The sequence below is a fragment of the Aspergillus brunneoviolaceus genome (assembly GCF_003184695.1).
Source record: "Aspergillus brunneoviolaceus CBS 621.78 unplaced genomic scaffold BO95scaffold_11, whole genome shotgun sequence".
Classification (NCBI taxonomy): Eukaryota; Fungi; Ascomycota; class Eurotiomycetes; order Eurotiales; family Aspergillaceae; genus Aspergillus; species Aspergillus brunneoviolaceus.
The window spans coordinates 403,621-429,581 of record NW_020290741.1 but is presented as its reverse complement, the minus strand read 5'-3'; the positions used below and the strand labels follow the sequence as shown (position 1 = coordinate 429,581).

General features: G+C 52.4%; 9 protein-coding genes across 9 annotated transcripts; 6 read left to right on the top strand and 3 right to left on the bottom strand.

Moving 5' to 3' along the window:
• Window positions 1-5,863: 5,863 nt before the first annotated feature.
• BO95DRAFT_488451 (protoglobin family protein) lies at window positions 5,864-7,139 on the top strand (the record flags this gene model as incomplete). Its single annotated transcript, XM_025590516.1, has 3 exons — window positions 5,864-5,978; window positions 6,044-6,314; window positions 6,412-7,139. 3 exons carry the CDS (start codon window positions 5,864-5,866, stop codon window positions 6,839-6,841), a joined length of 816 nt encoding a protein of 271 aa, XP_025445633.1. The 3' UTR covers window positions 6,842-7,139.
• Window positions 7,140-8,672: 1,533 nt separating this feature from the next.
• BO95DRAFT_355397 (aldehyde dehydrogenase) lies at window positions 8,673-10,324 on the top strand (the record flags this gene model as incomplete). Its single annotated transcript, XM_025582248.1, has 4 exons — window positions 8,673-9,136; window positions 9,220-9,613; window positions 9,675-10,117; window positions 10,180-10,324. The coding sequence occupies 4 exons, from the start codon at window positions 8,673-8,675 to the stop codon at window positions 10,322-10,324; spliced, it is 1,446 nt and encodes a 481-aa protein (XP_025445632.1).
• Window positions 10,325-12,372: 2,048 nt separating this feature from the next.
• On the top strand, window positions 12,373-12,717 carry BO95DRAFT_428921 (uncharacterized protein; the record flags this gene model as incomplete). The annotated part of the gene is made up of 1 exon (XM_025584867.1): window positions 12,373-12,717. The coding sequence occupies one exon, from the start codon at window positions 12,373-12,375 to the stop codon at window positions 12,715-12,717; it is 345 nt and encodes a 114-aa protein (XP_025445631.1).
• Window positions 12,718-13,249: 532 nt separating this feature from the next.
• On the top strand, window positions 13,250-14,586 carry BO95DRAFT_27138 (GPI anchored serine-threonine rich protein). The gene is made up of 2 exons (XM_025581587.1): window positions 13,250-14,515; window positions 14,575-14,586. The coding sequence occupies exon 1, from the start codon at window positions 13,332-13,334 to the stop codon at window positions 14,085-14,087; it is 756 nt and encodes a 251-aa protein (XP_025445630.1). The 5' UTR covers window positions 13,250-13,331; the 3' UTR covers window positions 14,088-14,515; window positions 14,575-14,586.
• A 617-nt stretch (window positions 14,587-15,203) lies between these two features.
• BO95DRAFT_27030 (uncharacterized protein) lies at window positions 15,204-15,830 on the bottom strand. Its single transcript, XM_025581579.1, has one exon. The coding sequence runs from the start codon at window positions 15,637-15,639 to the stop codon at window positions 15,322-15,324; it is 318 nt and encodes a 105-aa protein (XP_025445629.1). The 5' UTR covers window positions 15,640-15,830; the 3' UTR covers window positions 15,204-15,321.
• On the top strand, window positions 15,353-16,360 carry BO95DRAFT_439831 (DUF2462 domain-containing protein). Its single transcript, XM_025585814.1, has 3 exons — window positions 15,353-15,737; window positions 15,915-15,999; window positions 16,091-16,360. Exons 1-3 carry the CDS (start codon window positions 15,682-15,684, stop codon window positions 16,211-16,213), a joined length of 264 nt encoding a protein of 87 aa, XP_025445628.1. The 5' UTR covers window positions 15,353-15,681; the 3' UTR covers window positions 16,214-16,360.
• Window positions 16,361-16,463: 103 nt separating this feature from the next.
• On the bottom strand, window positions 16,464-19,387 carry BO95DRAFT_382731 (uncharacterized protein; the record flags this gene model as incomplete). The annotated part of the gene is made up of 5 exons (XM_025583401.1): window positions 16,464-17,321; window positions 17,373-17,698; window positions 17,750-17,858; window positions 17,917-19,060; window positions 19,131-19,387. The coding sequence occupies 5 exons, from the start codon at window positions 19,385-19,387 to the stop codon at window positions 16,725-16,727; spliced, it is 2,433 nt and encodes an 810-aa protein (XP_025445627.1). The 3' UTR covers window positions 16,464-16,724.
• A 2,430-nt stretch (window positions 19,388-21,817) lies between these two features.
• On the top strand, window positions 21,818-23,865 carry BO95DRAFT_407141 (5'/3'-nucleotidase SurE). Its single transcript, XM_025584060.1, has 3 exons — window positions 21,818-22,109; window positions 22,254-23,161; window positions 23,331-23,865. The coding sequence occupies exons 1-3, from the start codon at window positions 22,098-22,100 to the stop codon at window positions 23,395-23,397; spliced, it is 987 nt and encodes a 328-aa protein (XP_025445626.1). The 5' UTR covers window positions 21,818-22,097; the 3' UTR covers window positions 23,398-23,865.
• BO95DRAFT_439827 (DUF5427 domain-containing protein MTC1) lies at window positions 23,676-25,919 on the bottom strand. The gene is made up of 2 exons (XM_025585813.1): window positions 25,055-25,919; window positions 23,676-24,997 (listed from the first exon to the last, which is right to left on the bottom strand). The coding sequence occupies exons 1-2, from the start codon at window positions 25,608-25,610 to the stop codon at window positions 24,015-24,017; spliced, it is 1,539 nt and encodes a 512-aa protein (XP_025445625.1). The 5' UTR covers window positions 25,611-25,919; the 3' UTR covers window positions 23,676-24,014.
• Between the last annotated feature and the right edge of the window lie 42 nt (window positions 25,920-25,961).

The following is a 25,961-nucleotide window of genomic DNA, read 5'->3' as shown; positions in this document are numbered from 1 at the left end:
TCGTCGGGCACCAATTGGTATCTCTGAGTACAACATCTCAGCGGCCAAATATGCTGCAAAGGTCGAGAAGGTGCCCTAAATACCGGGGATGATTCTGAACCCGGCGAGAGACAAATCAATTGGGAGAATTGGCAATGGAACGGACTGAGCGAGAGAACCGCGTTGAGAAACCAGAGTCAGTGAGTGCGTCAACGTCCAAAAGGCAATGACGGCGGGCCGAATGCGGAGTTGGTCACGTGGCTCGGCGGCCTGGGATCGAACCACGGCATTTTCCCGTCATGTGAAGAACACCCCAACGTATCCAATGATTCATGTCATTGCTTCATTTGATACCACTAAACGTTTCCAATGGCGCACATGGGACTGGAGATTGATCCAGCAGAGCAGAGCATAGCTTAGGTGGCGTTTGCCTCTCTCTATGCAACGCAGACAGAACACAAACGAGTCGCAAGTCGCGTCATACCTGCTGCCATTCTGTACTAGTCATGGTCAACAAGCACATGGTTTCGCTATCAGGCAATACACACACATGCGCCTTTTGACTGGTCAAGGTTGTCTCCGAAAAGAAACAGTCGCCCTTCTCTGTCTCTCCTCCGTTTTCAAATAATCTCTACCAATGAGCGGATATAGTGACTTGCGCTCCCGCTTTTCATTCAACGCTACGTCTCTGGAGATGATGAAATCAACCTTTTCAAAACCACACCGATCCCGCACCCAAACACACAGGAGTTGCTCCGCGGAGAAAGCAGATTGTGCGCGTTCGATCTAAGATTATCAACACCCACGATCGATTCTCCCACTCCCCCACCGAACACATGAAATCTCCCCACTGCGATGTTGCAGTCTGGCCCCCCCTCTCAAAATCCAAGGCTATTATAGCCTATCGGTCATACAAGTGTTATGGCCCTACGATTTTAATCTCGGCTATCGTTTGCCGACATCGATCATCTCAGCTAACGATTATCCCGGCCCCTCCTCCTGAATACTTGTCGATGAAGAAATCTGTCGATTTTGTTGGAAAAGCGATGGTACCTGAAAAGCTCGATCAACCTTGAGCCCCTTTCAACTCCCAAATTTGTACGTCATGTGGCTTGATGGAAGTCGCCAACCAATCTCGATCTGCGTCAAGGCGCCCTTAATATCCGTCTTTAGTGTCAAACTACGCCTCGTCGGCATCCGGCAAGATACGATTTGTGGCTTCCGGGAACCACTATACACACTCGTACCACTGGGGATCATACCGCTACGAAGTACGCATCCTCCCCTCAATCGAACCATCGCAGATGCATCGCGGAGAAATTAGGAGAAAAACGGGACGAAAAGAAAAAAAAAACTGCTTGGGGGTTGACTAAAGCAGTTACCCCTGCATGAAGTTAGTCTGGCTTAGTCTGGCTGTCTAGTCTGGGCTAAGCTACGATCTACAACTCCAAGTTCGGAAACTCATGCCATCCAAGGAACCACTTACCAGCACCACTCGTCCAAGGCTCCAAGCCTTCTTTCCGAGCTCCGAATCCTGCCCCCCCCCCCCTTGTCCAAGACCGGCGGAGTACCGTGATCAAGATCTAAGCTAAGTTGGCTAAAGCCTAATGCTTCCTCCGGTTGTTTCGGCATGGTGGGCAACGAACGGGAACGGATAGAGAGCCATCTCCCCGACCCCATCGGTGCTCCAATACCAAGTATGGCTAAAGCTCCCACCTTCCTCTCGGTCGAGATCTGGCAATCGATCGCTGTGCGTCGACCAAATTGCCGAGCAAGGGGTTGTACTTGCCAAGCAGAAACGGGCAGCAAGACACGCGACATGTCTCACCATGCAGGCTCCTTCTTAAGAAACCCTGCTGATTAGCGGGCGTGGGCAGCATCGAGGCTCTTCGGTAAGGGGAGATGAGATCTGTTTCGCATCCTTGTCTCTTTCCATAGCTACTATTCATGAACATCTGGGAGGAGGTGAGTTGGATGTAGGAGCTCTGGTGCCGGAACCACGTATAGCCTATTCTTTACGTCGTTCAGCGTACAGTAAGAAGCGCTGTCTAACATACCTGCAGCGCTTGTAGTGTCAATGCTGGGTTTCTACCTCGTAGTCGAGCCATGGGGCATCTGCTGCTTTCAGCGTGTGTGCTCACAATCTCAAAAAATAACGTGAATATCAGCCGTTGCAGAGGTCATCCGCCGCGCATGACTGCTCCGTTATGGTGCTATGTGGATTGGTCTTGAAAAAAAAGCATCTCCGGGGTTCAGTGTAAAGAACAAAAATCGGGCTGATAGCCAGAATTGAACTGAAGACAGGCAGAAAGACTAAAACGCAGAGAAAGCACATGTGAATGCAGGGATGACCGATGGTGAAGGGCGAGTCATACATAGTGGTCTCAAAAGATCATCGAGCGCAGCAGACCGTGGACATAGACATCATAGAGCACGTGCAAGGTAAAGCGTACAGACCTACTACCGCTACCACTGCTGTTAGAACCCCAGTCCTGAATTGAATATCATGGCAGACCAGGCAGCATATTCCTGATGTGGACAGGTCAACCAGACTTGCCTGCTCCCGTGGCAGTCGAATTCATCAATCGACTGCCCTTTGCAAAGCCCGCTGTCTACTATGTAAATTCAGGGCCATCTCAGTACGCACAGTATCCAAGATTCTAGCGACGCAGCTAGGCAATGGACCTAGAAGTAGAGAGCCATAAGTTAGCTCAAGATCGGTTAGGTAATTCCAATCCTTGGTCATCCTCGAAGCCAAGGCTCGATTGACTTGGCGATACCCAGGAGACCAAGAGTCGTGATCCCAATCTCCGTCAATTGCTCTCGTTCTGGTATCTGGTGCTGGTGCAAGGAAGGTGAGGACACCAATGAGAATTCTGATGATCATCAGTCACTGAATCAGTTGCAGGACTGGACTGCCAGGTGGGCTGCCCGCCCGTTTTTTCCAAGCAAGCTAATTACCCTAACCGGGGATCCATTCCCCGGGCGGACCACCGAACCGAACCCCATCGCGTGCCGACGGTCTTCGGCTGCGGACCGGGATTTCTCTGTGTGTTGGGTCTAACTACGGAGTTCTGTCTGTCTACTGTCTAGCCCACCGGGAAAATCGCTTCACCGGAGTCACTTCTGGACAGTCCTCTTTGCCGGCGGTTGTTGGGACTGACATAAGACCTTCATCTAGATGGTCCGTCTGTGTAAGAGGTGCCCAATACTTTCTATAATTTCCAGGGTTGATGTCTCGAATGGGGTGGGAATTGGCCGTTGTTTGACTGTTGAAAGGGGGGGGGTGTCACGGAGGATATACTCAGCTGGGGCAGGCTGGGCCATCACCCAGATTCCTGTGACAGGACCACGAAAAAGGGGGGCAGCCCCAATGCGATTGAATTCCTGAGCAAAGTGCTTCCATCTTGACTCTGGAACGAACCGAATGGTGGCGGCGTCAAGCCATCAGTCTCTCCGATTCCCCAAATCGTGGATGGGATCAATCACGATTGTCTTGTTCGGGTGCTTTGAAGAAGGATCTTCAGTATGGGCTGCTGTAGTGGTCAAGTGACAGGCTGCCATCCAAGGAACTCATCAAGAGTGGATCAGATTCCGCTGTTAGACAGGAAGTGATGTCACCAATCTTCCTGGCGAACGATGGACGGAAGATTCAACCGCGGCTCAAGCCAGGCGCAAAAGCCGTAATCATGACAATCAGAGAGATCCGAACTGCCGAAGCGGAGGATTGCAGCGCTGCGCTGCGCAGGAAGCTAAGCTACCGTCAGCTATGCTTCCAGTAGCGTAGCTGTTAGTTAACGTATGCTTTTTCAGCTTAAATGACTTTCCTTGGAGAGTCGCGTGAGTGGAATGGGACCACTGATCACTGATGAATGGGTTGATGATATGCTGCTAGATGATTAATCACTTTGTTTTTTTGCCCTTCACAAACTAAACATTTATTCTGCGTCATTATTTGGTCGTTCCTCCTTATGGTGTTGATTTTGGTTTTGGTTTCGTCCACATCGCAGTGGCCTGATCGTAGGGAGAAACCGGTTCTCAATCTAATTCGCCTATTAGAGCAGCCGGGCGAGAGAAGGGGAAAAAAAAGTTTTCATCGTCTCTTTTGCCTCATTGTTTTTTTTTTGTCTTCCCGGGTCTATTTCTGCCTATTAGTAATGGGGGACTCCCCCCCGATCTAGGCTTGTTCTCCTATTATTGTTGTTGATCTTTTTCGCCCTCGGCCGAACGAAAATAAAAACCTACTTTTTTGTTGAAGATGATAGCTCACATTGTATCGGAATTGCTTTTCTTTTTTTCTGCCATGCCCCTGATGATCGCTGGAGAGTAGGGGAGGTCCGAGGCAACCAGTGATAGGCCATCAGTTTCTTCAACTACGAAGCTCAATTTGAGTTCGGTAGATGAATTGCGAGAGTGTCTGGACTTGTCTCAATGCCTTTCGCGACGAGGCCGCGACGAGGCCGCGACGAGGAGCAACAATAGAACTCCTTCCTATTATCGACTGTGGCTGAAAGGATGTAACTGTACTCCGTAGTATGATATTAACTCCAGCAGCACCGCTGCTAAAAAGAACTGGGGGGGCTGTCAAGGATTATTCAATTTTGTCTTTTTGGGCTATGATCCTGCGTTCTGTCGGTCGGCCATCGGCTCCGACTGGCGACGACGTCGGGCCCGGTGGAGGAGGATGATGAGAAGAAACAGAGCTAAACCATCCATGATCCGAATATTGCTCCCTTAATCTGCGAAGCCTGCGTAGGAGTTTACCAAAAGGGGAGTTTTAATGGTTTCTGTCCGCTTCGGGCGCTGGACATAGTCGCCTGGATTGGAATAGAAGCTCAACATAGCTTTTGCCCTTCAATTCTCCGCCATTCATATTCGACCAAGCTGACAATAGTCATTCGGCTCTTCCCTTGCACTAAACATTTTGATGAGGACGGGAGTTAACTTAGGATGATTGTGTCCATTGCGTGGAACATGGACACGTCGAACGCCCCACGCCAGAACGTTTGAATTTTCCTTTTCTTGCTTTTTTCCTCTTTCGATCATGTTCGTGGAGAAATTCCTCGCCATTGCCATTCGCCAAAGAGGATGCTTGCTTCCGAAAGCCAGGCGGCGACGCGTGGAGGAGAGGATGCAACTTAATACGAAGTCTGGTTGGATGCATCCCAGCGCCCCGGCAGCAGTCGGGAATACACAATGAGATCGGCGACGATGAGTAACAACTGTAAGAAAAAGAGTACGAGGGTGATATGATGTTGATATGATGCTAGCCGGCATTCAGTGGGTAGTAACTTAGACCATTGGTCTAAAGGGAGTAAGTAAGTAGTAAGTGCATCAGACCACCGAGGTGCTTCGAAAAGTAATCGCCAAGGCTCGGGATCCTCTAGGGCCGTTGGACGGTGACAGTCCCTGTCTGGTCTGATGCTGCACGCCTGCGACCCGTGCTGGATACATCGCCGTCCTTGGTTGGGATAGTGAAACTCCCCTCGTCTCCTCTTGATCAAGTGCCCACAATTATCATGATGGATCCATTCCCGCGTGGAGGAGGGTCGGGTTCGAATTCGGATTTTCTGAACTGGCAATCAGTGCAGGATCTTGATATGCCCAATGATCGCTGACTCTCCCCCCCCCGGTCTGTAGCCCCCCTCCGCCCAGTCGACATATATAATTGCATGATGTCGCTGTCCTCTCATGGGTCTCCAATTATTCTTCGATTTTCTTCTATTATCTTTCCATCCTCGCCCGATTTATCTCTCGATCCAACCCCAGGAGTTCGTGAAAGCCTGCCGCTGTCATATAGCCCCTGTCAGAACGCCTCCTTCGATTCTCAATCAGCCACACCTTGATATCTCTTGAGGACGGACAAACTCCTCTTGAAAAGAAAATGGAACACTCGCTCGGTTCTGGTCGGCCGATGAAGCATGTCGAACGAAAGGCTCTGTATACCCGCCTAGAGGCGCGCATCAATTATCTTCGAGACTTCCTGGACTTCAACTCAAGTGAGTGCTTGTCCTCATTGACCGTTGAAAACTCCCCAAACTGACCCTGATGGTGGGGACATAAGGCGACGTCGAAGCGCTGGTGGGAGGTTCCAAATACATCAAAGCCTTGATCCCGGCTGTCGTCAACATCGTCTACAAGAAACTCCTCGAAACCGACATCACCGCACGTGCCTTCCACACCAGAGACACCTCCGATGAGACCCCGATAGAAGAGTTCTTTACCGAGGAGAGCCCTCAGATTCAACGTCGAAAGATGTTCCTGCGATGGTACTTGACTAAGCTCTGCTCCGATCCGTCCCAGATGGAATTCTGGCGATACTTGAACAAAGTTGGGTAAGTTCACTTTGGACGAGACTGGAGGCTTCAAACCCATAGCAGGGTCGCATGCTGTGAGAATCAAGAGAATGAGAAGAAGGCTGACCAGCCCCAGAATGATGCACACGGCCCAAGAGCGTCTCTACTCGCTGAACATCGAATACATCCACATGGGCGCCTGCCTGGGCTACATCCAGGATATCTTCACCGAAGCCCTCATGTCGCACCCGCACCTCTCCCTACCACGCAAGATCGCCCTGATCCGGGCCATCAGCAAGATCATCTGGATCCAGAACGACCTCGTGGCGAGATGGCGCATGCGAGATGGCGAGGAGTACGCCGATGAGATGTCGGAGATCATCGTCGATGAGAAAGAAGGCTACCTGGGGGACAAGAAGATCCTGGGCGATAGCAGTTCGGGCACCTCGAGTGAGGATGATCGTTCCAGCGTCCGAAGTGGCAACGTTCCCACTCATACACCTGCCTGCCCTTTTGCTGACATGGCGCCAACTTCATCCCAAACAAAGATCTGGGCTGGGAAGTAAATTGGAGCCCGACTGCTGGGGCTGGGCTCTTTTTTTTTCGAGCCACACGGTAGTGTGGATTCCATCGTTGTGCTGAAAAGGTTATATAAAGGGGGCATGGAGCATAGCGGGCGTTAGGTATATATATTCCCGGACACTGATTTTTATTGGCTTTGTTGGTTTTGTTTTTTTTTTGTCTGTTCGTTTCTAGAGTATGCTTGCTCTCTCTATCTCGATGAAGTAACGCAGAAAGCGCGCCCCGTGGGGAAGGATAATCGACTCTAATTAGGCACTATGACGCCACCTCTTCCGTCAATAATCACGCAAATTCAAGTTTCCAGACCTTTATCATTCACAAGCTTTATAGATGGTGGTCATGTCGGCTTCGTTTGGGAGTAGGGGGGTTGTAAAGGGGAGAGATCCTGCATGTCATTGTCCCCTGGTTTGTGATCGACATGCAAGTGATTGGGGATGGGCCGTGGCCTGCGCTATCGTATCTAATCCCCGGACGCTCAGCGAGTCAACAAACATTGATCACGGTAGATAAGGGGATGGCAAGCATCAAGGACCGCATGTTGGATTGTCGAAATGCCGGAGAGTAAGTAGTACTTGAATAGGTCGGGTGTGTATCTACTCCGTAGAAGTGGTTGGGCCTTCCCGTCCACGGTCTGTCATGATCCATGCTAGATTAAGTAAGACCTGGGGACGCCACGAGTCACGGGATCCAATAAAGGACAAGATCGCCGTTGCAGCGGGCATGCGAGGGGCTCAATTAATGATTGTCATTGGATTGCAATGAAAAGGCTTCCCCTCCCAACCCCCAAACCTACTCCTTTAAGACGCTTTGAGAAAGCTGAATGGAGCAATTTGGTAGAGTACCTATGAGTAGTAACTTAGAGTACAGACGGAGTACGGAGTACTCCTAAGAGTATCATTCCAAGCATGATTGGTAAGCATGAATAAGATTTATGAAACCGAACCTAATGTCAGCGAGCTTCGAACTAACAGTTTAAGGGGAAGCGGCAACGGTTTGGACTGGGCGTCTCAACCGTCATCCGGCCGTCAACCTTAATATTCCCTTGCCCGGTGGGGAACCAAAAAAAAAGGCACGGAACCCAGCATAACCGACCGGCCTACTAAACAGGCAGACATACAGTACATGCACCATTCTTTGCACGTACGTCCTGCAGTCTGTACATATCAGATGCAGTCGAACACGCGATGCACTCATGGAAGCCACAAGGCAGTCAATTATCAAACTGACCAACTGACTAACTATGCATGCTTATCATGAGTACCAACAGCCTGGTGAATGTACCGTAGTTGCTTGCTGTACGTTAGATAATGAATGGCCGACTGGATTCGGCATATGTCCCCCACACCCCCAAGCCGAAAGTCAACGCCCATGGATGAGTGACATTTCTTTTCCCTTCTCGAGTTCTTAGTAAGTTAGTAGTTGGGGAAGCCGTTCCATACATTGGAAAGGTTCGGCTCCATCGCCCCTCTACTTTCCCATCCTTCCCCCCCCTCCCGGGCCAACCTCCCGGCATTTTCATCCCCTCACTTCGGTGGCTGCAGCTACACAACACAAGCGTCAGCAACCGACGAATAATTGCGCTGCCGGCCCCAACTCTTCTCCTGGATCATTGCTCGCTCTTCTGTCACCCTCTCTCTAGTCGATTGATATAAACACAACACCCCCCCTCCCCCTCGAACCTTGCCCTGAATCTCATACCCCTGCCCGCTGGGTCTCCCGAAGTCTCTCTCCCACGCACCTCGGCATTGGTCGCCACCAGCTTTCGATCTTGTTCCTTTCGAGATATTAGGCAATAGATCGATCATCCAAGTCACAATGATCGCTAAGAACAACACCAATGGTCTGCCGGCCATTATCCCCCTGATTGTCAACAATGAGTCGGTCATTACCGACGTCGCATTCGACGTCAAGAACCCCACGACGGGTGAAGTCATTGACCGTTGCGCCGGCGCCTCTGTCGACGATGCCAACCGTGCTGTGGCCGCCGCGAAGGCTGCTTTCCCCGCATGGAGCCAAACAAAACCCTCCGACCGCAGAGACATACTGAACAAGGCGGCGGATATCATGCTTTCCCGGAAGGAGGAGTTGATTCGATATCAGATGGATTCAACCGGGGCGGGTCGGATGTTTGTGGAGAAAACGTTCATGCTTGGGGTCGGGTTCCTGAAGGACTTTGCGGCATTGATCCCGTCCGTGGAGGGTGCGGTGCCTTCGGTCAATGGAGAATCTGCCATGGTCATCAAGCAGCCCTACGGAGTGGTTCTGGGCATTGCACCCTGGTACTGTACTCACCTCCCTATACCAGACCATTTTAACTGAAGTGGTCGGTTGATCATCTGATCATGAACTAACTCCGAACCAGGAATGCACCTTATATTCTCGGAGTACGCGCAGTGGCTCTGCCTCTGGCTGCTGGTAACACGACGATTTTGAAAGGCTCCGAATTAGCACCGAAATGCTTCTGGGCGATTGGAGACATCTTTCGTGAGGCGGGTCTTCCTGCAGGCTGTCTCAACGTGGTCTTCCATCAAACTTCGGATGCCGCAGCCGTGACCACGGCTCTCATCGCTCACCCGGCCGTGCGAAAGATCAACTTCACCGGCAGCACTGTCGTCGGCTCGATTATTGCCTCCACGGCCGGAAAGTATGTCAAGCCGGTTCTTCTCGAATTGGGCGGGAAGGCATCTGCTGTCGTTCTGGACGATGCCAATTTGGAGAAGGCTGCGATGTGCTGCGCCATGGGAGCATTCTTGCATGTAAGGACCATTACCTACCTGACACTCGGCCTACGTGTGACGTTTTCTGATGAGAAGTTAGTCCGGTCAAATCTGCATGTCCACCGAACGCATTGTTGTGCAGCGATCGGTCGCCGACCGGTTCAAGCAGCTGGTAGCCGAAGCGTCCGAAAAGGTATTCGGAAAGCATGTGCCGCCGCTGGGCCTCGTGAACTCGGCTGCCGTGAAGAAGAATAAGGGGCTGGTGGAAGACGCACTTTCCAAGGGCGCCAACCTTGTTTACGGACAGACCCAAGGCATCGATTCTAATAGCAACAGCATGCGGCCGGTCATTGTAGGCGATGTCACCAAGAACATGGATCTTTATGCCACGGAGTCGTTCGGCCCCACCGTGTCCTTACTTGTCGTTGATACCGAGGAGGATGCGGTGGCCCTGGCTAACGACACAGAGTACGGCCTTACTTCTGCGGTGTTTACGAGCAACCTGTTCCGAGGACTCAGGGTTGCTAAACAGATCGAAGCCGGGTAAGTGGATCGGTATCTTTGCTCAGGAGTATTTGTCCCTAACCTCACTTGCTATGACCCAGGGCTGTTCATATCAACTCCTTGACGGTGCACGACGAGCCGGTCCTTCCGCACGGCGGCTGGAAGAGTAGCGGATACGGCCGTTTCGGAGGTGTGGGTGGTTATGATGAGTGGTTGCAAACTAAGACTGTGACTTGGGTGGAATAGTCTGATCGGACCGCATGATCCACGCGCAACGATCCATGGCTTTGGCACATAACTTGCAAGCCCGGGGTCGAGGCCGGCCTTTCCGTCGTCGCAAAGGAGGGATCGGGTCGAGGCGACGGGCTTTCTCAGTTAGCCATTGGGACCCTAGCTGGCAGGATTACAGCGACGGTCTAGGATGTTTTCTTTGTTACGATACCCACTTACGGCAGGGTTCGACAGGGTAGAACCTAATCATACGAATTCCTCCAACCGAGTTCCCGTATTCAGGCGCTAAGTCCTTGGTGTAGCTCGGCAGCGTGTCAGACCCTTGAAATTTTGCGACGAGTGCACCCGAGGCTGCAATGTGCCGTAAGACTGTGGTCTTGTGTTGGGATTGATTGTTCCTGCCGTGTCACAGCCGCTTTCGCGCGGGTGTACTCCCGATCGTATCCCAATCTTCTGTCACAGAATGTGATGAAAGAGTACCGTAAATAGACATATATTTTCCCACAAGGCTTGCCAAGCTCGGAGGAGAGTAAGACAAGTCATCTGAATTAGGAAACAACCGACACGGTGAACCGGCCCTGCATAGCCGACTAAGCCAGTTCAGGCCCCCGTGGCCAGCTCTTCCCCACCTGTGAAGGAACTAGTTCTATCAGTCAGGTCGCAGTTTGCGATCAGATCCGAGACATAAGCAGTACGTAGTCTGATACCCTAGCTATACTGTAAGCCTGTAAGATAAAAGGACCCTACCTACTCGCAGGAGAGGAAGACCTCTGCTCTGAAAGGCACGTCGGTATTTATTTTGTTCTTTGGTCGGACCGCCCGCGAGTGACCTGGACCCCTGAAAAGAATCCCGGCGGTACGCATCAAGCATCTAGTTCGTAGAACCATTGTCGTGAGGTCAAGTTTGTTGCTTATTCTGGTGTTGACCTCGTGTTACTTGCCCAATGGGGAGGGCAGAAGGCCAGCCATCCCTCAGGAACGGTGCTGGATGACGGATGATGTTTTCGTAGAATCAGCATTAGATGCGATCATTGGCCGGGGGGGCGCAAGTCTGTCATCCATTGCGCTCAAAGTTTCTGCGGTCCAGGATCCAGGGCTGTGTTTGGCTGCCACTCGGACAGGGTCCCCACCTACCCGGTCAGGAACGAGAAATGAGCGACAGGAACGGAGCCTGAAAATCAGCGGGCGGCGAGGGTAGGGCCGTTGTGAACCTGTGTGGGATGAGAGATGACTTCATGTGTCACTGGAGGAAATCGGTGATCAGCGATCATCATTCTCACAAAGTCTCACTCGGCCAGATGATTGTTTCAAAATGAACATCCTACTATGTGCCTCCTGGAAGAATGCGCGGATCAACGGTCGGACAGAGAAGAGAGCACAGTGCATTATCATCACCAGGCTCAATGGTCAACCAACAGTGAGCAGTCAACAAACCTGGCTGAACTCCGAGGTCAAAAAGTCAAGATAGTGGGGTTGAACGAAGGTGGATTTCACAATCGGCTTGGCGTGGGATTTTAGTGTTTTTGCCTGCACGCCCAAAAAATCGGAGTTTTTCCAGGAGCCAATGTCGCCATCCAATTTGTGCAACGCTCCGACCTCGTGGCGCCTGCCTCATTTCCTGAAGGCCTGGGCTTGACTGGCAGACAAGGCAGTGTAAGATCTAATTTGGATGAAATGAAATCACAGGCTCAGCTGGCGAGAAATAAGAGAGTCTGGTGGTCTGAGAGTCTGAGTGCTGAGAGCTGAGAGGAGAACCGGACATTACCCGGACAATTGGAAAGAATGAGGAAGGAGGAAGCATGTGGCAGAATCCATTACTGCTGCTGCTGCTGTCGCCGCCCACCGCGTGCCACTTCCCAGTTCTCTTTTTTTTCTGCCTTTCGGCCTCTCTTACCTCTTCTACCGTACTTGTTCATGTAAATAATAAGATAATAACAATAACAAATCACTAATATTGCCGTGATCTATCCCTGTTCCTGAGCTGGCTCGCACATAAGGTTATGTGTGTTTCACTTGTACACTCTTAGACTCTGTTAGACTCCCCCCCCCCGACTCCATGATCTATGGCTCCATCCAGTCTGGTACCATGGGTGCCTGGATTAGTTCTATCTACTAACGATTCTAGTTCATCAACACTCGCCTTCATTCAGGCGAGAACACTCTTCGCCTCCGTCCTCGGATGTCGGCCATCCCCTATTCTTGTTCTCGTTGAGTCAGTCCGTCAGTCAGTCAGTCAATTGAAATTACCCGCCCAGTGCTGGTATCATAGACTATTGATGGAACGGACTGGTTACTTCCCCGTCCAGCAGCAAGCGATGGCGGCGATGCTGGGATCCAAGCGAGCTAATACAGCTAATTCTCAGACTAATCCGCTGGATGAGCCAGTGGGAGGACAGAAATCACACTGAGGTGACATCGCTAAATCTTACTAGGAAATCCAGACGGGGTTTCGGGGTGGCTAAAGAGGCTTGCAGCCATACATTCCACGGCTCTTCAGGGTTTTGGCCTGGCATCCCCCAACCCTCGACCGGGCAAGTCATCCGTAGTATGTATGTATGTATCATCTGGGTATCTCACTAAGTTCTAATATACTCATCCGTCGCAAAAGTAATTTCACTCTGCCCCACCGTCGCAAATGAGCCGCAGATTGGGCCAGGTTGAAGGTCTGGCAGCCTGGAAGCTTTTCCTTCTCGCCCCCTCCATAGGGGTAAGCCCGTATTATTGTACTCCGTTAGTAGTAGAGATGGAGTGAGATGACGGGAGGCTTCACTAATTTCGCATTTCACATATCATCTTTAAACCTCCCCCCCCCGCCCCCTCGTTCATTTTTCTTCTCTTCCTTCCCTCCTTCTCAACCCACCCTTCGTGTCCTTCGTTCTTTACACACCATTCCCACGGTAGTCACTCTTTTGCACTACAGACCATCTCGAGTCTTAACCCTCCAGTCACTCCTTGATTCACTCACTTTTCACGAAGGAATTTCTCCCTCTCCACAACCTAAACACGTAAACCACAAATCAAAATGCGTTTCTTCGCCGTCATCTCTGCCCTTGCTGCCCTGGCCTCGGCCTACACCCAGCCCGACTACACCCAGAGCCCTACTGGCAATGCCATCTACACTCCTGGCCTAAACGACCAGGTCGAGGCTGGCAAGGCCTACAGCGTCACCTGGGATCCCACCACCACCGGCAAGATCTCGCTGGTCCTCCTCCACGGCCCCAGCACCAACATGCAGACCCTGTACGCGATTGCCGAGGACATCGACAACACCGGCAGCTTCTCGTGGACCCCCAGCACTGATCTGGCGCCCGAGACCACCCACTACGGTCTCCTCCTCGTCGTCGAGGGCACTGGCCAGTACCAGTACTCCACCCAGTTCGGTATCACCAACCCCTACTACTCGTCCTCGTCCGCTGCCGCTTCCGCCACCACCTCCACTGCCGCCGCTACCACCTCCGCTGTCACCGAGGCCGCTGCCACCACCACTGCTGCCGCTACCACCACCGAGGTTGCCGTCAGCGCCGCCACCACCTCCACTGTCGCCGAGACGGTGGACGCCACCAAGCCCGCTGCCACCTCCGTCCCCGTCATCAAGCCCACCGGCTTCGTGACCTCCAAGCCCTCCGGTGTCATCTCCAGCTCCGCCGCTCCCTCCGGCACCCCCGCTGCCAGCTCCTCCTCCGTCTCCCCCATCTTCACCGGTGCTGCTGACCGCAACGCCATGAACCTGGGCATGGGCGCCCTGGCCGCCGGTGTTGTTGCCGTCCTTGCCATCTAAACTGGCCCAGCATGAGCTTGAGCTTGGCGATGATGTGGATTTGCAGCTGTGACGAAGCTTAGTTTGATTGTTCATATTGCTTTGATACTTCTTCGACCAGGACAAATTTGAAATAACTTCGGATGTATTAAGCTTTGTTGTTTTTATCTTTCTGTACAAGACAAACCCCCTTCCCCGGTGCCTCCCCGAGCATGTGGAATTACCTTTCTTCGACATGATTTCTTTTCTATTCTAGTTCTCAGTTAATACCCCCCCCCTTTATTTTGACAAACATGAATGAACCTCCAAGGGAGAAAATACCTGATGACCAACAAACAAGAAGAAAAAAACCAGGGACCCTCCTTCCCCCTATGTTTGATGTTTTACATGTATGTTTGCCGTCACTCTGCCCAAGCAAATAACTTGCAACGTTGATGGGGGGATGTTGGGTTGGTGGCCCTTTGTACTAATTTGATCTCCCACTAATGTTTCATCTTAATGAAATCAGCCCCTCGGGGGTGACACTTACTCGAATGATCCACGATCCGCTTAATAACCATCATTAAGAAACTGGAAATTGCTAACGGGGCCGGGTCGGAGATTTGGTTCTCCTTCCAAGGCTGACATGCACGTGTGTGGGACGGGATCGATCACTAGTACTGAGTAGAACACGATTGTCTCAACGGGCGCGGGAGGCACTTCTACTCAGCACTTCTATTTCCTTAATCTATTCCATGCCACTACTCACTTAAATTGCCACTGGAGGGAGGTTAATCGCGGCTCGGGACTTTCCGGTCGTTGCGTATACGTATACTTCTGTCTGGAGTTGTTGAACTTGGGAGACAGTAAAGAAAATCCGGTAGTTTTAAGTCTGCTGGGCGTCACGCCAGGAAGTGGAGGTCTTGGTGGCCTGGAAGAGCAGGGCACCTTTTGCATAGGTACCTACTCCTACGTTTTACAGGCTGATGGAGGATTTGTTGGTCCGCCCATGCCTGCGACCAACTACCGGCATTGATCGTACACACCACGAGCGCATTACCAGCGAAGCTTAAACCACTAGCTGGCTTCTCTATCGTGTTGGTGTGACCAAAGGTCGCCAGAGCTCCTACCGTGGCTGAAACAGCTATACTAGTAGATGTATAGTGTATGCTGATTTTCTTATGAAGAGGATATTTGTGCATCGCTCGCTGCCCAGGAACTTTCCCCCTTAGACCTGTTGAATAATATACAACGGAATGTCCTCACCCAACCCAATTTAATGTGCAAATGGATCATCACGGACAAAACCATCATCAATCGCAGCGCCAAACCCCCCTCGAATAAGTCTACAGCACCCATGGCCAAAGTACAACCCAACAGAAACCAAACCCCCAACTAAACCCATGGGCAAGAGAATGTATGTATGTATCCAACGGAGCGACCAAACCAACCAAAAGCCCGCAAGAAACCACCTACCCTCACGTGACAGATAAGATCGATCGACTCCAGCGATAAGCAATTTTTCCCATCCACATCCCAACCCAGCAACCACAGCACCTCGCAACCCCCTCCCCAAATTCCATCTCAAACCCATCGCTGCAGGCAGTGTACCCAACCAAACCAACCAAACAGAAAAATGGTCCAAGGATCCCTCAAGAAGACCAAGCCCTCGGGCGGCTCGACCTCGAAACGGTACACCTTACCTACTCTTCTCCTGGCAGAGCAGTTCTACCTACCCCAGACTCATTCCCATCCCCTTCCCTTCTCCCTTCCCTCTCCAACAGAACAACCCCCCCCCCTTCACAAATCCATCTCTGCATGCATCACAATCACCATCAAAACGAGACTAACCTGCAAACGAATCAACAGTCCCACAGCCCTGGCCCCCAAACGCGGTCCCCGCCAGATCGCCCCCAAGAAAGCCTCGCTCATCAAGCAGCAGAAATTGACCAAAGTCCGTTGTCTTCCCCTCTTCTCAAACGTCCACCACGATGACTACACCCTGTCCCAAAACTGGCGCAACTAACACCTCCCCGACAAAACAGAAACTCACGGCCGGATTGACCGCCCAGACGGAGAAGAATCTCGCCGAGAAGGCGGGCCACCTGGAGTTGTTGGCCGGTGGCAAGAAGGATAAGAAGGCGGGTGCTGCGAAGGGGAAGAAATGATAATTCGCGGGAAAATGGTTTGCTTTTTTGGGTCCGGAAGTGGAGGGTGGCTCTGGTTGAAGATGATCAAGCCGAGTCGAGGAGGGGATATACATATTCAATTTTTGGAGGGGAGATAGGATACATACATACGAGTAATGAAATTAGATACCCTTTTTTTATCTGGATCTGGCCGCTGGGGCTGCGTTGGCTTTATTGGTTGGGTTTCGTTGGTGCTTCGTTGTTTTACGAAGGCTGTGTGGTGCGTGAGGTGAAACCGGAAGACACCCGAATTCTATGCAGATGTAGATCTAAATCCAGGAACAAACTATAAAACAAAATTATGTATGAGAACAGTAGTCATATGTCCAAAAAAATGTACAGGTGACCAGGTACCAAACAAATCAACAATCATCAATCATCATCGTCTTCGAAAAAAAGAAAAACACAAAACACGCTTCAAAAGGGTATCTCAAGTGCAGTCAGTATCAGTCACTCCGGCGCTTCTTTTGCCTCCTTGTGGAAGGGCCGTTCACATCTTCGACATCCGGATCGGAGCCCCCGACTGCTCGATCAGCTCTTGCCCGTGCTCAACCCAGCGAGCAAAGCCGTCGTCAGTGGGATCGCTAGGGAAATCATCCCAAACAGGGTTCTCCGAGTCCGCATACGTAGACCACGTCCCCTTGGGCACCTCTGAGGCGGACCACGAAGGAAGCTTCGCCATCACACAAGTGTAGTAAACGTAAAGGATCCTGCACAGTAGATGAACCCGATCGACGTAGTGCTGTTTGCTGGGGTCAGGTTCACGACCCCCATCTCCGAGTTGCTTCCACCAAGACATGCGCCAACGCAGAGTCAGCAGTATGTGGCCGAGTTCGCTGAGGAATCGCAGGTGCGTATCCTGAGAGATCTGCTTCCACTTGATGTTGTAGAAGTCACGTTCCAGTTTGCGGAATCCCTCAACTTCAAGCATACGGCAAATGATGCGCGACAACTGGGCCGCCATGAGAATTTCTCGCCTATCTTCAGCGTCGTCAATGTTCATTGGTCTCTCGGCGCCACCCGCCTGAAGAGGAACAAAGCTGTAGCTCGCACGGCTAGGCATGTTGTTCCATTTCGCGAGAAGAGTCTGTCGAGTAACATTAGTAAAAGGCTTCGGACCTTAGTAGGAGTGACATACATAAGTATTGGCCATTGGATCACAATCCTTCACGCACGTGAGCCAATTCTTCGATTTGTCTTTCGACTCGACGAGTCGTCGGTCAACAAATTCAAGGAAGGTCGACTTCGAGTTGCCATTATACTCGCTCAAGCCACGCAAAAACCGATAGGTCTCCGCCAAATCCAGGGTATAAAGAGATCCCCAGGACTGGCTGGCACGGATGTTGAACCGGCCTTGGCGTTCGCCGAGGAATGAAATCAAATCATTCAGATCGAATTCGGAAGGAATCTCCATCCGCACTCGCCTTGAGCCATCCAGGGTGGGGTGGTTGACCGCTCGTTGAGCTGATAAAATTAGCCAGGTTGCAAAATCGACAACTAGACCGTGGCACGTACAGATATAATTGCAAACACCATACTCAACGATGTTGGAAAAGCAGGCGCGAGCACAAGGCTGTTCATGCAGCGTAGGGCGGCACGCATCGCAGGGAGCATTCCCATCGCACTGTCTTCGGCGTTAGCTATTTTACTACAGAAGGGTGTTTCTCTTGTGAAATGCGAACCTTGCGCTTGTTCAATCGGCACTGGACACACGTGTCCTTGTTTTTCCTTCGCAATCCAGCATTTGCCCTTCCGACCATAGACAGAGGCCCCTTACGGCGCGCTCCACGAGGCGGAGAAATGAAGTCAGCGGAGGCAATCGAACCGCCCTGGCCATCCTCTTGCACAATCTGCAGTGGTTTGGGTTGTGCCTGATCCAGGTTCACACTAAGGTTGCGCTGCTTGCGCTTTCGAACCGTAGCGACCGACTGCATAGATAGAGCCTGTGGGCGTGCAGGCGCTCGCTGAGTGGCAGAAGACGCTCTCGGCCGAGAATCGACCGGAACGTAGTAGGATTCCGCCGGGTTCTCGCTGACCATGAAAGCAGTAGCGTTCTGCAGGGGTTGCGCTGCGTCGGATGGTGAACCATCATTTCGCGCATCCTTCCATTCATCATCAAACTGTCGGTCGGCGAAAGCGGGGATGCCGTCCGTTGTGACCGAGTAAGGGTCGTACATGGTGGAGAAATCCCCAGACACTGACGAGCTCTCCGACTTGTACTGAAATCCGTCTTGATTTTTGGGTTCTTCTTTGAAGTAGGGGGACTCCTGCGGCATCGTCATTGACGCAGGGGAGGTCATGTTGCTTGGTAACTGAGCCTCCAAGCTATCTAGCCAGCGTGAATCCAGAGACCGTACATGCCCGTGATAGCTGCGCATTCCCTTAGTCGCTGACTGCGAGCCCATTGCGAGCGACATCGGACTCTGACGGGAAATGTTTTCAGCAATGGCGGCGGGCTGTTCAGACCAGTATTCCGGTGGGGGGAAGGAAAACGACGGCGGCAGTGGCTGGAACGGCCCGAACTGATCGGAGGCAATATCTGAAAATCCTTGTCCCTGAGACAGGTCTCCAGAATCTTCGACAATGACGGTGTTGGTGGAGGCGACAGGCTCCTTGGCGTATGGATAAAGGAGACCAGGTTCGCCGGGAATGCCAACCGAAATGGCGTTGAACAGGTGGTGGTAAGGCGGCCATGACTCATCCAGCTGGAAGTTGTCATCGGCGGAGGAAGGCAGCGTTCTAGGGCTGATAGTGGCACTGACAGTGCCAGAGATTGTGCCATCTACTATGCTGAATTTGTCGGGGGTGGAGGTTCCTGGTTGTTTACTGCAAGGGGCGGCGGCTCGCGCATCAGCCGGAGGGGTTCAGAAGAGGGGAACAGCTGAGATAACCGCACCTGTAGTCACTGCCCTGATAGTCGTCCGGCTGTCCGATAATCGAGACTGTGGATTGGTCCCGCGAGAGGGAGCCATGAGGCCCATTTATCTCGACAATATCGGCATCGCCCTGGCTGGAATCTTGGCTCGTATCCCACTCCTGCGGTTGTTCGTAGCCCGGATGCTCGTACGCAGAAATAGGAAAGTTGTCAGTTTGCCAGGTCTCGAGGATTTTGGGGTCAATGCCCGCAGCGGTGCCAGTACTCCCGCAGTCCATACAGGGTCTGCGAGGGATGATTTAATAAGACCTCGAAGAGCTGGCCAGAACTCTAGCGCGTTCCCAGATTGTTGGGAACCGGCGGAGAGTCGCGCGGGAAAAAAGCACACTCGGGGAGGCGGGTGGGCTTGGGTTTGCGATAGCGGAGGACGGACGATGGAGGGGAAATGGGATGGACGTCGAAGTTGATGATGAGAAGAAGAGGAGGGAGAGGAGAAGAAGAAAGGAGAAGAAGATGATGATGGTCTGATGGCGCAAGCAGGAAAATCAAACCGAAAGATCGTGGCTGACTCTGTCTGGTTGGTTTAGTTTGGTTTGGGTTTGGTTTGGGTCGGAGTGAGTGAGTTGAACAATAATACTGAAATACTCAAATGTCCCCACCAAAGATTTTGCTGCTGCGGCGATCGGCCTCTACACACATACGTCGATGTCTTGTCGCAACAATTCCTTTCGCACAGACCAGTCAGCTTGCAGGTTTCTTGCCTGGTGCTCGACCATGAATCTGGGCAGATCAACTATTTCTGGGTGGGACTGATTCCTTGACCGGTACTCCGTAGTTTGTGATTGTGACCCAAAAGGTCGAGATGCATGCATGAATGTACACGAGTAGTTATGTTGATATCTGGGTTTTTATCTACAAAGGGTTACGGATAGTCAGTCTCATACACAATGGGTTGTGGCTTCTTGGCAGGAGAGGGGTTTTTGCTGCTGCCGTGGATCATCCAAATCATCTGAACCGTGTCTTGAAACCACTCTTCGTTCGCTAGAAGATCCTCTTTCTAGTGTCGGCTATTATTATACAAGTCCCGTCCTGCAACCTTGAGGAAGGAGGATTGAGGATGGAGACTCATGCATCTCACCTTCTGACCACCGACCACTAACTAGCCCTGGCGTGATGTGATATACGATCTGATAGTGTCTCCGAGAACTCCGAGCCTGACATGACAGATGGAGATTACGCGAGAGATTCAGTGGAAATACTCCATCAAGTATTATGATTCTGCGTATTGATGGGAAGTTCGGCACGGGCTGATGTCCTCCGTGCGGCGTGATGAGGCTAGTCGCCTGAAGGTTCTACCTAAACTTCTCAAGACCCCAAGCCTCAAGGACTCAAAGAATGGTAAGGACCGTAAGGGCAGGGCAGAAGATAGGTGGTTGGTGGCTCCATCGTAGCCCCGCCGCCGCAAGGAACGGACGGCGTTTCTACTAAGAACACCATAAGGACCGAGCAATCACAAATCAAGGACCGCTTGGAAGCGATTCTAGAAGCCCCTCTCCTCTTGTGCAATGAATAGTCCTTGCAAAATTCATCGTGGCCCCATCAGGGTCTACCATTGACCGTCAACAAGAAGAAAATTTTCTCGATAAGAGACCGGCCGATCCGTAGATGACGGCACAATGGACCTAGACCTTAGTAATTGAGACCACACACAGCTACTCCGTACACAGCACAAGGCAATGGTTCCGTGCATGTGGGTGATGCATAGGCGAGATCCTACACACACTTGACGGGCTGATATGTCTGTAAATATCCAGCTCTGCTCCGTGGGCTGGTGGTAACATGAACCTAAATGTTGTTGGCCTGGTCTGCTCCATGCCCTAGACATTCACCTCAACTATAATGTCCGAGTCGATGCTGTTGCCCTTTGCGCCTTCACAATTGAGTTGAATTGCTCCCAGGTGCCCTTCATTTCCTCGACTAGGGTCCCCGTCTGCTGTTTGAGGGCTCTGGCGTATTGAGCTGAGGTTGTCAAAGAATATGGACATAAAGCACCCCTCCCCCAGCTTTAGCGAATTCCAGCGTCTACTTATAAGACCATCCCAGTGGTTATTCATTCTGCCACCGGGACTGCACCCGGTAATATACACCGTAGACTGGGGTGCAATTGAGCCGGTGTGAACTCCCTCAGCCGGTTGCACAAAGTCACTGCCGCGTTTCTCTGCCAGAATTCCCTTTCTCTTACCATTAGAAATCGAACGATTCGTGGCTGATCGGAATGTGTTTCCCCACGAAGCCGACTACAGACGGTGTTGGCAGCTTCACCGCAGACTCTTTTTGGCGGACCCTCGGCTTCCCGTTGGTAATGCTTGGTTTCGGACGGTAATTTTCCCCCTGGACACAGCCCCCACCACTGCAAGCTCGACTGTTCTGCGCTCGTCACACCGACAATACCAAGTCTCCCGAGACCTGCCCATTCCATCGGCCCCCCCGCAGCATCAAGAGCTTCACCGTGACCAGATTCGAGATGCGGTTGCAATTCTCCCCGGTTTCTCTTCGCCGGTCGGGGTAAAATGGGGTCTGGAAGGGTGAAAGAACGGAATTGGTCTCTCCGGGGCTGAATATTGGCCAGTCTCAGATCGACCCTATAAATGCAGGATGCCGTTCTTCTTCTTCTTTTTTTTTTTTTTTCTTTTTTTTGTCTGGGGAGAATCCGGCCCAGTAGGACGTCGAATACCGAATTGGAGTTTCCAGGGGAGAAATTCTTACGTATGAGTCGAAACTCCGCCTATTTCCCGCACTAAACCCTTTTCATCGACGTCCACCGACCCAAAGCGAGCAAGCCGAGTCTAGCCTGAACTTGTCGACTCAGGGCTGCCTCGGGCTATACTATACTACGGAGTACTACTGTATAGTTAGTACCGTCTATACTTTACCTATACCATTCATACCATCCAAGTACACAAGCCAGTACTAATCAACTTGCTCAACATGCATATCCTGGTATGCTTATGTTTCTCTCCTCCTCAATCCAATCAATTGAATTATGATTTACTTGCGCTTCAAAAAGGAAAAAAAAAGTCACCACCTCGACTACCCAAGAAAAAGGACCCATACTAAAACCCATCTGCCTTCCCGCTCCCACAGGTTGTGAACGACGACGGACCTCCCTCGCGCCGCCTGTCTCCATACATCCAGCCGCTGGTCTCCGCCCTCCAAGCCGCGGGCCACCTCGTCTCCGTTGCCATCCCCGCCGCCTCGCGCTCCTGGATCGGCAAGGCACATCTCATCGAAGCCTCCCTGAAAGCCACCTACGTCCCGCCGCAAGCCTTCCACAACGACGGCACCTGGAACGAGACCTACACCCACACCGGGCCCAATGACAATGACACCGATTCCCCCACCAATGGCACAACAACTACAACCCGCGCAACCCCCAGCAGCGGCAACCCCAACGACGAATGGGTGGTCATCACCAACGGCACGCCGGCCAGCTGCGTGCAACTCGGGCTCTTCAACCTCTTCCCCGACCGGCCCCCGATTGACCTGGTCATCTCCGGCCCCAACCACGGCCGCAACGCCTCCACGATCTACAACCTCTCGTCCGGCACGGTGGGCGGCGCCCTCGAGGCCGCCACCTGCGGCAAGCGCGGCATCGCCATCTCCTTCGGCAGCAAGGAGGAGCAGCCCGCGCTCGTCATCGCGGCCGCCGCCCGCCTGGCCGTGCGCGTCGTCAACCACCTGATCGCCCACTGGGACGAGCGCGTCGAGCTCTACAACATCAACGTCCCCATGCGCGACGACGTCGAGTCCCGGCCCGTGCTGTGGACCCGCACCCTCCCCTACTACTGGGCCAGGGGGTACCTCTACGCCGAGGCGGACAACCCCAACTGCTCGGAACAAGCCAACGGAGTCTCGGAGACGCAGCAACGACCCGCAACGACACTCAAGCAACGCGACTTCAAATGGGGCGCCCAGCTGTTGGACATGAAGAAAGCGCTGCAGGCCAGTGAGGAGGGGACGGATGCCCATACCGTGCTGAATGGGTGTACCAGGTAAGCAAGCAAGCAAGCTGGATTTTGGCATCATTGGGGCAACGAGCAAAGGCGCGCGATCGTGAGAGAGGAGCGAGCGGCGAATGCTGTAACTCGTTCTCCGATTCAAGTTGCATTTGTTCTTGAGAGTTACTGGGCTAATTCTGGTGGGGTTTCCCTTGTCGCATAGTGTCACCGCCCTTCGCGCGAACTTCTGGCATGTTCCTGGCTTGGAGGGAACTTTGGAGTTGGAATGATGATGATGATGATGATGATGATGATGATGATGATAGATTAAGTTCAAAAGTATATATCACGATTCGATCAATATGCATAATCGGATAAGGTGGAGGGGGGAACAACAAAACGACATCCTTTCATGCATGGGACGGGATCGGATGATTATCACGTCCTCTTTTCTTTTGCGACAATTAGATATACCCGCAACGGTTCTTTTGGTTTATTTACTTCTGGTTCTACGCTGCATTATGTTCGACTGGATCTTGGAAAGGAACTCGATATATATACGATGGCTTTGATTATCTGTTTGGAGGGGCTTGGGAAGGAAAAAATGATTTCTGTCTGAACATTCAGTCATGATAAGAATTATGCAGACTTTCTTGGTTATATTTCTGCTTCAGTATGCGGATATTGCGCTAATTAGATGGACGGATGAATTTGGTACGCCGGCTACGGCGCAATCGCAAGATGGATGGTAATATCATATGACAAGGAAAGAAGAATAGAACCCAAACAGTCGGCAGGAGTATCATTTGCGGGAATATCAGATGGGCCATGAGGAGCTTAGGAAATTGGAACAGAAAGAGGAAAAAACAATAGACACCGAGAACCGTGGCAGACATTACCCTGATGCCTACAGCGCCCGCGCTAACTCACCTGCACCGCTCTCGACCACCGAGGCCTGCTCAGCACGCATCTTGCCCTTAGCCGCAGCCCTCTCGCCGACACCCATGCGTCGGGCGACGTAGCGTTGCGCGACAACCCCGACGGCCAGAGTAAGGGACTCTTCGATCCACTCGGCGGCCCATTCGCGGGGATCCACGCCGCCGCCCTGGATAATCTCCGCGATTTCCTCGGGCACGACGGTCTGAGGCAGGTTGGCGTCTTCGCTGTCAGCGTCGTCAGTGGGAGCCGCCGTCGCCTCGAGCCAGTCGATCCATTTCTGAGGAACAGCCTGGGAGAGCGTGTGGAAGGCGATGCCGTGGATGGGGTCGTGGAGATATAGCGCAAAGACCACCTCGTCCTCAGTCTCGGCTGGAGCGTCAACGACTCCTGGCGGGGTGGCTTTTTCAGTTGTGGGGCCCGCCTGGAAGAGGTCCGCCGCTGTGGGCTGGCTGATGGCTTGGATGGCTAGGAAGATATCGCTACTGCGGACGGGGTTGCTTTCGCTGAGATCTTGAGTGGCTTGTTTCGCGGCTTCCTCCACTCCACCCCTGGCGGAAAAGAGCTCGGTGGCATAAGCTTCGGCGCTTGCGCGGGCGAGCTTGGTGGCTTCGACGGAGCCGCGGATGGCCGAAAGCGTACGAGGGTGGCCGGGAGTGACCGTCCGCCACCAGGGCCCATCGTGCCATCCGGGTCCCGAAAATTGAAGACCGCCGATATCGAGTCCGCGCTTGGGCGCTGACTCCTGGCCGCGCTGGATGACGAGAAGATCGCCGCCCTCCACCTGGGCCATCACCCGGGAGAAGACTGCGTAGACCAGGGGGTCGATGCTGGGGTATCCGGAAAGGTCGTGAGTAATATGGATCTGCAGACGTTCATGAGAGGAGATCGGAGGAGCGATGGTGTGGATTAGGGATGTGAAGGTCGGGATGGCCATGTTGCGAAGCTCGCCGCCTAGGAACCGAAGTCAATACATGTCCATATCTGAAACAGTCTTCTAGAAGACCATACCTAAGTCTCTTAATGCGCCGACATTTCCCTTGACCTGCTGTGCCCATTTCTGCGCTTCCTCATTCTGCTGGATCTCCTTCACAGCGGCCTCGGCCTGCTTCATGGCGGCCGAAGCAGTTGCGAAAATGCCCCCCCACCATCCACCGCCACCGCCGCCACTAGATGTAGCTGCCTCTGTTGCGACGACTTTCTCCGACTCGGGTTTGATAACATTGGTACTCTTGTTTTCCGGGACCGAGGCTCGCACACTTTCACCCGATTTCCGAGGGACGGGTTTCTCCTCGCTGGCCCGACCGGCCGCAGCGGGCTTGGGTGACTTGATAACTGGACGGGGTTCGTTGGTCGATACACGTGGGGTCCCCGGGCCACTGCTAGGACGCTGAGCAGTCAGGCTGTCCAGCTCAGCGAAGATGTCTTGTTCGGACTGCGTCGTCGCAGTAGCGGGGGGTTTGGAGGCAGTCTTGGAGGGTTCTTGATCGACGGCCGACTCCACGGTCAAATCGTCAAATTGAGCTAGAAGCTCATCATTTGTGGGTTTTGAGGACTTGGGACGCATGGTGACGCTTTATGCGGACGCACTTTAGAAAATCAGCTCTGATATGTCTGTATGTGCGATGAGGAGGGATAAAGAAGGAGAACAATCGATGCTGGTGGAGTGAAGCTCTCTTGGTTATTTTGGGCGGTGGAGACGGGATGACCTGTGCCAAGAGGCTCAAGTGCGTGGCCGCCTTCCACCTTTGACAACCAAGGCTTGTATGGGCTAGTATGGAGGGGAACCATAAGTTATCTACTCGAGCATCATCGGAGCTTGGGCATAGCAGAGATCAGTCACTATGCAGTACTATACCTAATGATGCTTTGTCACTTTGAGAGCATTGAGTATTGAGCTTTGCGCCAAACTAGCGCC

Excerpts from the sequence above, each read along its gene's own strand:
- BO95DRAFT_27138 (XM_025581587.1), top strand. The coding sequence starts at position 13,332 with ATGCGTTTCTTCGCCGTCATCTCTGCCCTTGCTGCCCTGGCCTCGGCC.
- BO95DRAFT_27030 (XM_025581579.1), bottom strand. The coding sequence starts at position 15,639 with ATGGGTTTGAGATGGAATTTGGGGAGGGGGTTGCGAGGTGCTGTGGTT.
- BO95DRAFT_439831 (XM_025585814.1), top strand. The coding sequence starts at position 15,682 with ATGGTCCAAGGATCCCTCAAGAAGACCAAGCCCTCGGGCGGCTCGACC. Across the intron at positions 15,738-15,914 it reads GGCGGCTCGACCTCGAAACG|TCCCACAGCCCTGGCCCCCA; the intron begins GTACACCTTACC and ends ACGAATCAACAG. Across the intron at positions 16,000-16,090 it reads AGCAGCAGAAATTGACCAAA|AAACTCACGGCCGGATTGAC; the intron begins GTCCGTTGTCTT and ends CCGACAAAACAG.
- BO95DRAFT_407141 (XM_025584060.1), top strand. Across the intron at positions 23,162-23,330 it reads GTGCTGAATGGGTGTACCAG|TGTCACCGCCCTTCGCGCGA; the intron begins GTAAGCAAGCAA and ends CTTGTCGCATAG.
- BO95DRAFT_439827 (XM_025585813.1), bottom strand. The coding sequence starts at position 25,610 with ATGCGTCCCAAGTCCTCAAAACCCACAAATGATGAGCTTCTAGCTCAA. Across the intron at positions 24,998-25,054 it reads CGGCGCATTAAGAGACTTAG|GCGGCGAGCTTCGCAACATG; the intron begins GTATGGTCTTCT and ends TTCGGTTCCTAG.